This window comes from Scleropages formosus, chromosome 9, assembly GCF_900964775.1.
Source record: "Scleropages formosus chromosome 9, fSclFor1.1, whole genome shotgun sequence".
Lineage (NCBI taxonomy): Eukaryota > Metazoa > Chordata > Actinopteri > Osteoglossiformes > Osteoglossidae > Scleropages > Scleropages formosus.
In genome coordinates this window covers 30,839,546-30,851,819 of record NC_041814.1, presented here as the reverse complement: position 1 = coordinate 30,851,819, position 12,274 = coordinate 30,839,546, and the positions used below count along the sequence as shown (strand labels likewise).

At 46.4% G+C, this 12,274-nt stretch overlaps 1 protein-coding gene across 2 annotated transcripts; it reads left to right on the top strand.

The window, feature by feature from the left end:
* Window positions 1-6,842: 6,842 nt before the first annotated feature.
* Window positions 6,843-10,328, top strand: LOC108932644 (neurogenic differentiation factor 6-A-like). Of its 2 annotated transcripts, none has more exons than XM_029255084.1 (2): window positions 6,843-7,015; window positions 7,564-10,328. In XM_029255084.1, exon 2 carries the CDS (start codon window positions 7,568-7,570, stop codon window positions 8,630-8,632), a length of 1,065 nt encoding a protein of 354 aa, XP_029110917.1. In that variant the 5' UTR covers window positions 6,843-7,015; window positions 7,564-7,567; the 3' UTR covers window positions 8,633-10,328. The 2 variants fall into 2 exon arrangements, with proteins under 2 accessions (XP_029110917.1, XP_029110918.1); XM_029255085.1 differs by having other exon boundaries at window positions 6,891-6,922.
* The last annotated feature ends 1,946 nt before the right edge of the window (window positions 10,329-12,274 follow it).

Genomic DNA, 12,274 nt, shown 5'->3' with positions numbered 1-12,274 from the left:
GAATCCGACAGCTCGAAGCCCCATAAAGCATCTCATTAGCGCTGCATACCGATTGGCGACGCATATGCTGAGTGCTGGACTCCCTTTTTGTGTGTGTGTGTGTGTGTGTGTGTGTGTGTGTGCGCGTGTGTGTGTGCGCGTGTGTCTGCGTGTCTCAGAACTGTGGAGCCTGGTCCCAGAAGAAGAAACACGATGGCCGGCTGGGCTGGCAGCCGAAGCCCGGCGCAGGGTGGCGGTGGGCGGCACGGTGGAGGCTGGAGGCGAGCCTCACTGAGCCAGAGTATGAGTAAACGCAGGCCTTCACCGCGCTGACCAGATGGATCTGTCAGATCGGCCGAGAAAAGAAGCGTGCAGCCGAGAAGAGGCCCAAGCAAATGCCATTTCTCATCATAAGTCATTATAAATCATCCGTTATCTTAGCACTGCTAATGCATTCTAATAACAAGAACCAAAAGTCAATATTATTATTATTATTATTATTTTTATTATTATTATTATTGCTGTTGTTGTTATAGCATCCAAACATACATAAAGAGCAGTAAAGAATGAAAATACATTTACAGCACTGTACAAAGTCTTAGACACTTAGATGTTTCCCAAAAATATTTGTTTTAGATGGTTATTTAATGTCTTCTGCATTAGTGTCAATGGGAAAGAGCATATTTTAGATTTCCAAGCATTCCTTTTGCAAAAAGTTACAGTATTACAGTAAAGGTTTTGGATGTTGTTAAAGAAAGAAAGTACACACACACACACACACACACACACACACACACACACACACACACACACACACACACACACACAGTCTGAGACCGCTTGTCCTGAGCGGGGTCGTGGCGAACCGGAGCCTAACCCGGCAACACAGGGCGCAAGGCTGGAGGGGAAGGGGACACACCCAGGATGGGACGCCAGTCCATCACAATGCACCCCAAACAGGATTCGACTCCCAGACCTGCCGCAGCCCCACTCGGGACAAGCGGTTGTTGATGATGGATGGTAACTAATCTCTGTAGGAAGTTTTAGAGCTTTTTCCCCAACCAAGTGCCTAAAACTTTTGCACAGTACTGTATATATCCATTTAGCTGTATATCTAACAGTATGCAGCAGAGATATCCCCAAAGACTTAAAGGTAAATATAAAATATATAAAAGTACATATGAATAAATACACACACAGTACTTATTTATATATATATATATATATAATATATATATATAACAGTAATATATAATATTTGACCAATAAAGGTCATATCACCACATATTAAATAAACATATATCACTGAAATATATATGGTTCATATATTTTTTCCATCAGTGAACTTGATTGTTTAAAGCATGTGTTTGATAAAGATAATATGGAAATAAAAAATGTTGCATGTGCTCTTAAAACAAAGAGTTAAAAAAGACTGCATTTATTTACTCATGACTTAGATGAAGATCGGATCACGTTTTAGGAGACATTCATAGAAAAACGTGAAAAATTCCAAAGGCTTCACAAATTTTTTTCTCATGACAATATGCAGTACCTACATAAACACAAACACAGATAACAGTGCAAAAAGTTACAGAGCTGGATATGTCTTTGTAAATATCTTAAAATGTAAAACTAGAATTGTAAGATACCTTGGACAAAGGCATCAGCTAACAATGACTAATATCTACATTTATAAAGACTGCTCACAAGTTCAAAACCTTTTCACGTGTCCACAATAATTTGTCATTTTAATGAACATCGTGGCCCTTCAGCATTACGTCACATTTCTGCTGTCGACCCCTCGTCGGCCTCATTACTGTTCCAGGTGTACAGAATAAGGACCCCACAACACTGACTGGACAGAAAACTTTCTCTCATCATTGCGCACACACACATTTTCAGAACCACTTGTCCCATACAGGGTCACGGGGAACCAGAGCCTACCCGGCAACACAGGGCATAAGGCCAGGGGACACACCCAGGACAGGACACCAGTCCATTGCAAGGCACCCCAAGCGGGACTCGAACCCCAGACCCACCGGAGAGCAGGGCTGCGGTCCAACCCACTGCGCCACCGCACCCCCTCTCATCATTGCTTTACATATTTTTCTAAACGTTTTATATATTTCTATTTTTTTCATCTCATATTTTTGCCCACATAGTTAGATGCTCAGAGTAAGATGTCTACATCTTAACTGAGTATTCGCTGTTTATGTTTACACATCCATGATGACAGCAGTGTATTTTCTCAAAGTCACCACAGCAGGAACCCTGCCAGGACTTGAGTGGTGTAACATAGTGTCCTTAACAGTTGTGCTCTTCTGTGTGATCTAAACACAGCACACGTGAGCCTGTGGACTGGACCAGCACAGCTGGAAAACATCTGGATATTCTCCCCGACAAGGAATGGCTGTTTAACATGAACAAGCTGCATGGACATGTGACTGCTGGGCCTCACCGCCAACACACCTACACATACTTTTGATGAACCTGCTAACGGACCCCCACTGAATTATCAGTTCGGCACACACACACACACACACACACACACACACACACACACACACACACACACACACACACACATTTTCAGAACCGCTTGTCCTATACGGGGTCGCGGGGAACCGGAGCCTACCCGGCAACACAGGGCGTAAGGCCGGAGGGGGAGGGGACACACCCAGGACGGGACGCCAGTCCGTCGCAAGGCACCCCAAGTGGGACTCGAACCTCAGACCCACTGGAGAGCAAGACCTGGTCCAACCCACCGTGCCACCGCACCCCCCTATTATCAGTTCGGCAGCCGGAGCATAAAGAGCAACATCAGAAAGCCTATTAACGTTCTTAGTATGACTCACTTTGGCGATGAACAACCCTAGACCACAGTGCCATCTGCTGCCTTGGAGGTCTGTGGATGATGAACTCGTGAATACTGGCCTATGCAAATGCGACAGTTTCATAACACAGCCTATGGCTATTAATGAGCAATAAATTCGTCTTCCTCAGTGGACATGCAGCAACGGGCCTTTCCCTCAAAGCTGAGAACAGGACACCGAACAGGTATGTGGCGTGTGGAGAAGGACACAGGCAGCAATACTCTTAGAATATATGGTTCTCAAGTGTATATTTCATGCTTTAAAGCATATACTTTTTATTATATTTTATGGCAAGCAACACTTGCTCTCAATGCTTGATGCCTTTATCATCATTTATTCATTTATGTGATTCATTTCTCCCTGACAGCTTACAGTAGTAGGATTGTATAAGAAGCTACCCTTTTATACAGCAGGGTCCTTTTTACAGTATCAGTTCAGGGTAAATACTTTAACCAAGGGTACTGCGGCAGGACCAGGGACTCACACCAGGGTATTTTCACCACAAGGTAATAGCAGTGGCCACCCACCTGCTGCCGCATTGTCCTGTGATTCTCGCACTGCAACATCAGCCTGTTGACAGTTGTTTAGGGTCATGAGCTTATAGTATATCTAAGAGCAGAGGGGGGTATATAAATTAAGGATTTTGGCTAAAACCTGCAAGACTGAGTGCCAAAATTTCTCCTGAATTTAAACCCTTGAGGAATCCAATTTACACCAGTAACTTGGTTAAAAAAAAAAAAAAACAGGTCTGTAAACAAATAAAAGGGTCCAACGGCAAGCGTTCTCAGTTTCTTGCAGTGAAATAATCATAAATAAAAGTGTTCTGTAATTCCTGCTACTTAGTAAATAAAATATTTGCCAAGAAATTTTAACAATTGTGCCCGTAGCATACAGCCTCCCACACTTGAGAACAAATTTACATAAAATATTCCTAAAAAACACATAAATAATTCATGCATCTTTGTTTCATACCAGGACTGCAGTCATGGCTTCACACCTGGGTACCCGCAATATGTGTTCCGACACTCACGCTCCCCCGCTTCGGTTGTGGTCTGCTCTGGACTAAAGTCATTTTCCTCCACATGCTGTCTGTGTCCACAAATTATGTTCAGATCATAAATGCCACAGATAAAAATCATCAGCCCTTTGTGGAATAGCAGTACAGTTTATAAAGTTTCACTTCACACCCATAGCGAGACTGACAAGCTGCTGTGGTTCATGTTTGACCAATAAACGTATACATACATACATACACACAGCATATGTAACCAAGCCATACGGACATACAAATAATGATAAATAATTAAAGAGATGAATAAATAAATAATAATGCCCTCTATTCCTTGGCTACAATGCCCTTTGATTTATTATTCTCTACTGCCCCTGCTCCGTTGGCTGCTCCGCCCCCTGCTCCCTTGGTCACTCCACCCCCTGGTGTGTTCGTCCCCTTGTTGCCTTGTCAGCGCCATCCCGTTTCCTTGGTCATTTCACCCCCATTACTTTGGTCATTCTATACTTCGGTACTTTGTCCACACCACTTCCTGCTCCTCCTGTTGCAGGCCCCACTCCCTGTTCCCTAGCCTGCTCCACCCACTGCACTCTGATGACTCCCCCCACAGCCTATTGTGTGCACCCTGCACTCTCTTCTGACATGTGCTGCCTTGTCAGCTTCACCCCCTGATCTGGTGTCTGAACTGCCTGTTTCCATTTGAGGCTCCGGCTACTTCTCCTTTAGTGCTCTGCCCCTGGCCACCTCTCCCCCCCTCTCCCCCGCTTCCACGGAAACCACAGTACAATGACACAACGCATCAGCTCTTCCTGCACGACGACTCCACTGAAAATGCAAGAAACTGACTCCAGTCACACACTACCGTCCTCTAGAAGCACACTCAGCATCTTTCCCGACAGTTAGTGCAACCCCTCCGTCGTCTTGGTAACGGCATGTCCATACAGAGGCATAGCATCCTCAGCAACACAACTGGAGACACCTACCCCCCGACACTCCCCCAACCCTTGCACCGGCATCCTCCTTTGCAAACCAGCATCCTCTCTTCGCATCTATCACTTTAAAAGTTGATGATGTGATAATTAAATCACTGGTAGAACGCTCATCTGAGGCAAGTGTGATAGATGTGATAGGAGCCACTCACTCATGCTCTCTCTCTCGTAACTCTACTATATATTTCCACCTTCAGGGCGGATAGATGTCGGCGGCTGAGAGTTGAAGCTGCGGTTGCGGATTGGATTGGACGGAAGGTATTCCAGAGATGGCTGATTAAAATTTTATGTGGAGTGAAATGGCGCAGGGCCTCTCGCCCCTCTCCTGCGCGATGATTTATTGCCCGAAAAGAGCAAAGAACTAATTAACGTAGTAATTAATTAATACGAATTTGCATATTTGCATTTGCAATTAGTGCAGTCAACTGATTAGTCTGAAATGGGAAGTTTGACTCATCAGATGTTGGTGTGTGCACTAGACCGGAAAGCATGGTGCCAGCTGAGCCACCGAAGAGGTTCGAACGCCACCGAAGAATGTGTCTTTGTGTGTTTATACGTGTGTAACAGTGTGTGTTTCAGTGTCTAAATCTGTGTTTATACCTGCCTTTGCATTAGCGTGTATCCTGTGTGCATGTGGAACATTGCGTAGCTGTTCCTGTTTATATCATAATGTTTATTTCTTCGGGTAAGTATTTGCGTGTGTGTACGAGTGGGCACCCATCCGTGTGTTTGTGTGTGCATGCGTGTATATCCGTGCAGCTGTTTGCACCCGCCGCAGCGCTACACGCTCCCCTCGCAAACAGCAGCGCAGATGGGTGTCAGCGACAAATGCCGGGATGCGGCCCAAAATCCCCCATGAGCCACACGTGGGTACGAGGAAACGCCCACTGTGGCTGCATCATCACGACACACACGAATACTGAATTAGGTACCTTGTATAGAGCCTGGAGTAGCAGGTGTGGTACCAAGGCACAGAATTCCAGGTGATGTACTCGCATATAGGGGGTGCGGTGGCGCAGTGGGTTGGACCACAATCCTGCTCTCCGGTGGGTCTGGGATTCGAGTCCCGCTTGGGGTGCCTTGCGACGGACTGGCGTCCCGTCCTGGGTGTGTCCCCTCCCCCTCCGGCCCTATGCCCTGCATTGCCGGGTGGGCTCCGGGACCCCGTATGGGACAAGCGGTTCTGAAAATGCGTGCGTGTGTGTGTGTGTGTGTGTGTGTGTGTGTGTGTGTGTACTCGCATATAAAGTATTGGTATACTGAGTACCAGGTGATTTACCAGTGTATGAAATACCAGGTGTGGTACCAGTGTGCTGAGTACCAAGCGATATTTACTAGTGTATAAAGTACCAGGTGATTTACCACTGTACAAAGACAGGAACACCAGGTTCCACAGAATGTATAAAATAAGTTATACAGTGTGTAGATAATTTATAGTGTCACAATTTGTGAGTTATCAAAGGGCACAAAAAATATTAGCAGTGGTAATGGATGGAGTTATTAAAGGTACTGGAGGAGGGAAATTGGGCTTTTTTGAGCACTGGGGTGGACACCCACCACAACGATTTTATGTATCTGTGTAAATAAAATAAATATAACTCTGCGTCAGGACGAAAGTGTAATTATTGCTGCTATACAACAAGAAATCATAAACTTATTTTTCCCTGAACTTGAACCGTTCCGGTCTGTCACCCGCACGAAAGAAAATAAAAATAAAAACACGCGAAGCAGAGACCCACGCGCACACACCTCGTGCAGGTGATGCTGGAATGCGGGTCCCGTCCTGTCCGTCCGACACGTTGACAGGGAATTTTAATGGTTTTTTATGGTGGGGGGGGCGCCAGACGCGCGCTGTGGAAGAGACGCTCCCGCGGGACGGGGGAGTGCGGTGGGAGTAGGGTGGGAGTGTGGGGGGGGGGGGAGCGGTAGGACCACGTGGCAGCGGCGGCGGCGGCCACGTGACGTCAGCGCCAGATGGCATGGGTACCAGCTCGAGCGGTTGGCATCGGTGTCATTTCTCAAAAAGAGAGAAAAGAAACGGGCGGAGAGGAGAGAGCGGCGACAGGATGGCGGTGAGCGCGCGCTAGAAATCAAAACATAACAAACACCATTTAAATAAGACATGGTCATGGAGGAAGAAGTATAAATGTTGCTGCAAATTTCAGGTAAGAAATTATAATGACCGGCGGGGAGGAAATTAATTTATTAGCGGGGGTCATGTGACTAGACCGGGGCTTTGTGGTAGAAATGCGGCAACATCGTGACAAGTCAATAAAAATTAAGAAAATTAATAACAGCCGGAGTCAGTGATCAATGTCGGTGTTATTCTGTGTCACCACTGGTATCACACTTTGAAATATTATCTGTAATGCAGTCATAATGAGCGCAGGGTGTGTGGCGCCCATTGGCTGCGGCTGCCGCCTGTTTTATCATATCAGTTTTGGCAGCTGATTAGTTTGAAGGTAAGAGATTTATTCGATAACTGTAATTGTTCATAACTCTCATTTGCTGCCGTTGTTTGGCCAGTTCCGGGTGAAACGGGGGCGCTTTTCTTTTCTTTTCAGTTTTTTTGAACAATTTATTTGTCTTTAAGTTTAAGTTGTCCTCGTGTCAATCTCGGGGGGGGGAAGAGTAGGGGGGTGGTGGTGACCGTTCTTCGATCGCATCCCACTCATGTTCCCGCTCGTTACCGGCCGTGCTCTCGCGCCCACAGGGCCATGCCGACCTTCCCCTTCCACGAGCCCACCGTGATGCCCGAGGGCCAGTTCGGCGCCAACTTCACGCGTGACCTAGTGGCCGAGCTCCGGGTCCGAAAGCAGGAGCCCTTCCCCAAAGCCGAGCCGTCGCCGGTGCCGGAGGCGCGCGAACGCAGGAGCCCCGCGGACGAGTCGGACAAGGACGAGGAGGAGAGCGAGGAGGGCCCCGACGAGCACGGGCAGCCGCGCCGCAGGGGGCCGCGCAAGAAGAAGGGCACGAGCAAGGCGCGCCTCGACCGCGTCAAGCTGCGGCGCATGGAGGCGAACGCGCGCGAGCGCAACCGCATGCACGGACTCAACAACGCGCTGGACAGCCTGCGCCGCGTCGTGCCCTGCTACTCCAAGACGCAGAAGCTGTCCAAGATCGAGACCCTGCGGCTCGCCAAGAACTACATCTGGGCGCTTTCAGAGATCCTGAGCTCGGGCAGGAGGCCCGACCTGCTCTCCTTCGTGCAGAGCCTCTGCAAGGGGCTGTCGCAACCCACCACCAACCTGGTGGCCGGCTGCCTGCAGCTCAACGCGCGCGCCTTCGTGGCCGAGCACGGCGGCGGCGCAGGCGGCGGCGCCGACGCGGCCCTGTGCGCGCGCTCGCCCTACGACGCCCTGTACGCGCCTTACCCCAGCCCCGGCGCGGGCACGCCCCCGGGGCACCCGGGCAGCTGCGCGGGAGGTGCCGCGGGCTCGGACGGCGCCAAGGCTTTCCGCGCCTACGGCTACTGCGGCGGCGCCTACGAGTCCTTTTACGAGAGCGCGTCGCCGGAGTGCGCGAGCCCGCAGCTCGAGGGCCCGCACAGCCCGCCCGTCAACTTCAACGGCATCTTCGCGCTCAAGCACGAGGACGCGGGCGAGCTGTCCAAGAACTGCCCTTACGCCGGCGTGCGCTACTGCGCCGTGCCGAGTCGCGCCGGCCTGGGCCAGGGCGCCGTGTTCCGAGGCTCCTCCGACGCGCGCTTCCCGTACGACGTGCACGTGCGCGGCCAGGCCTACCCAGCGCACGAGGACCTGAGCGCCGCCTTTCACAACTGACAGTCGCGCAGAATGTAACTTACTGTCAAGTGGCACCGAGCTGCTCCGCGTGCGCCACTCATCATGTGTGTTTTAACGAAACATTCGAGAAAGACAAAAAGAGAAAACACTCTCTCGCGCGCACACACGCATTTAATGTCTGTCATGGAAGCCTTTTTATGGACAAGAAACAAGAAAACCAAATTCCGTGTGTTCGTAGTACCATAGTGATATGTCCGTCCTTGAGCTGTAGCGCGGGGGGGGGGGGGGGACGCGCGCGCTCGCTTTTCCAGTCTTTACGTTGGCACGTGTGGCGCACGCTCGGAACGTTTCGCCTCCTGTGACGTCCATTTTAATTTAATTAATTAGTCCAATTATATGATCGCGACCCAGCGCCGGGAAGGCTGCGCGTCGGCAGAGCTCGAGACACAGTGAACTTATTTAGTACATTTTCGGTTGTCATATTTCAAATGTATTTTTTCCATCGTGCGAAATAGGTGAAAAAGCAATAAAAGGGAAAGAAACACACTATGCAATAAAGAAACAGGTCGTGCTCTACACACTACACTTTGTTTTGCATAAACAACGGTAACATTTATTAACTGTTTCAATAGGTCCACAGAAAATACTGAAGTTCGCATGAAAGACGATCTAGTGATTGGAAGCTTTCTGAAGTTTTGGTTATAAAAAGTTAACTTTAATTATAACTTTGTTGGGGACAAAATATTCTTAGGGCTTTTAGGGAAATCATGTTGATTTTTTTCACTGACACTGATCTATTAATTAATATTTTGTTTTTTTGTGTTCCGTGCGTTTGTTTTTTTTTTCCCAGAACTAATGAGTAAAAAATATGGAGAATGACTGAATGACCAAAATGTAGTGTAATTTAATGGTTAATTATAATGCTCTTTCACGAATACATATGCACTGCTGTGATATGAATTATGAATGATGTAAAATTATGTTACTGATCAAATGTGAACGAGGCTTATGGAAAGCAGTTTTTTTTCTGTTTTTTGAACATGCACGGTTGCAGTCGTGCACGCGGCGCGTGGTGACACTAGCTTTGAACTATTTGCACGTGCCGTGACGTCACGACACATGATGCCGCGGGTTCGAGGATATGGTCGACTGTTTACATGTAAATTATCACTCGTTTAGGTTGTAGACTTCGTGGAAATGTGTGTTTAACAAATGTAATGATTTCCATCTATTACTTTTAAGATTCATTTATTAGTTTGTTTTTTTTTTTACTTGTTTGAGTTGTGTTTTAATTTATTGCACTTATCCACATATGTACAGATGTTATTGTACATTTGTGTTCAGGTCTTGTACAAAATTAAATTAAAAAATGAAGCCTATGTGTGCATTGTAGGAATGAAACCTGTAGAATATTCTCGATGGAAATCAAGACTGTATTTAAGTGTCTTATGATTTGATCGCGTGAAGATTTCCTGCCTTAATTTATCGAGACTTTTTGGCACCTGTCAGTTTGTGAGACGGCATGGATGTTCCTCGTGGCTTTTTCCATAATTTATCAATTCATCCTTTCACCATTTCATAGTTTCGTCATCCTGTCATGTCTTCATTTGCAAATTCCCACATTTTCTTTTTTTTATATATATAATTTCGCAATTTCACAATTTCATCATCCCACAATTTCATACTTTCTTCACTCCATCTCCTTTCCTGTCTTCTGACGTCATGCACTGAACTGTCACCGAATATTTGTATCGACAATGAAGTTGTTTTGTACAGCAAAATGAATAATAAAAGTAATAAAAGTAATAACTCGACTTTCAATGATTTAAAACTGACTCATAAATATATTCCTACTTTTTAATGTATTTGACAAATACAATATATTGCCCTTACTTTTACAATTGTCTAAGATGCGTATTTTCGGAATTCTCATTATAAATGGATGTCGAATGAAAGATGAGTGAAATATTTTCTGTTTATACAACTGCTTTTTGATTGAATTTTGTACTACCATTTTTTTCTTTTTTAACCATGTTTAGTATTTAGAATTAGTCTCCACATAAATCAAAATATTTTAATTTTATTTCAAAAGTGGGCACCAGTGTTCACGCGCCAAGTTGCTTCGGTAAGGTTTAATATTTAATTATATTTACTTGGATTTTCAAGAAAAGGCTGCTGTTTTTTTCCAGACTCGTAAGACATGCTCACAGATATTCAGAAATGTGTGAATGCAATGTATTCTGAAAATAATTAAAAAAAAAATAAAATAAAATAATAAAAAAACATAAAGACAAAAGTAAGGGCCAAATAGTGTTAAAAGAATTGTTTCGAAAGCACATATTTCCACTACATTTTTACAGGAGCCGGCATTGCGAGCGACGCTGTCATTATTACTCTGGGTTAAGTAAATTATGGAATAGAAATGCAGAATGAAACCCTATTGATCCCTGGTGTTATCATTTATTTACTCACTGTCTCCTGCTTTGCTCCGGCTTTACTGTTCAAACCCGAGTGAAGTTCGCGCTCGTTCTTCTCACCACGTCTCAGGGGCCGAGACGTTCAAACCAAATATATATATATAGTGCTCGGTGGCCGCCGGCGCGTGCAAGGTGACACGAGCGCGTGCAGGGCACTGGCGCTTCTGGGCATTTTGGTGTTTCTGAAAAAAAAAAAAATTAAAAAAAGAAACGGTAATAAACTAAAATTTTAGTAAAACTTGTTACATGACATCTCGTATTAATTAAGTTTTTCCTTCATAAATGCATTTAATTTCGTAAAAAGACAGAAGTGTGCACGTGTGTGCAACACACGACTGACTGCAGCCCTATTTGCTCCACACTGCATGTTTATTATTATTCTTTATAAAATGTCATAGTTACCATTTGTCCGTGGTTTTGTCCTCTGTGTGTGTGTGTGTTTGTCTGTGTGTGTGCGCGCGCGCTGCGTGAATGTTTGCAAAGGACCGCCGCGCAGCGAACGGGCAACACCCGCTGACCGCGCGCCCCAGGAAACGTGCTAATAACCCCCTTTTTTTTTTTTACTGTCTTCACGAGGACCCCCCCCCCCCCAAAAGCCCGAGCGAGGCGCGCGAGCTGGACACGAGCCAGGCGGCGACTGACCGCGCGCGCGCGCAACCACGAGGGAGACCGGGAGGGAGAGCGTGACAGCGCGCGGATGCAGGAGGGACTCCGGCGGGTGGGCTGCAGCCCCGCTGCTTTTCCCCACATTAAAGCGCACGAGGAGGTCGCTGTGTGTGTCTCGTCACAAGGACACGAAGGTGACATTTAGTGGCTGCTCATAACGGGGCCAGCAGGTGGCGCAGTGGTTCGTGTCATCGGCTTGAAACCTGCAGGTTTTTGGCTCAAACCCGAGCCATTGCGGAGATATCCTTGATCTGAGTGTTCACCCTGAATTGATACAGTAATTACCTCCTGTATAAACACGTAAATCATTGTGAAGTTAGTTACATCCATCCCTCGCCTAACAGGGATAATTTGTTTCGTAAAAAAAAAAACGCTTTTACAAGAATTCCAGTTATTAAGGGTTCGTTTTACCCTTATTATTTCCACCAGAAAAATGTTCCTGAAACAGAAAAACTGAAAGTCTAAAATGAAACACTGACCATAATAAATGGCGTTTTTAATGCCTGACAATGATAATGCCAAACACTTTCTGTTTGGG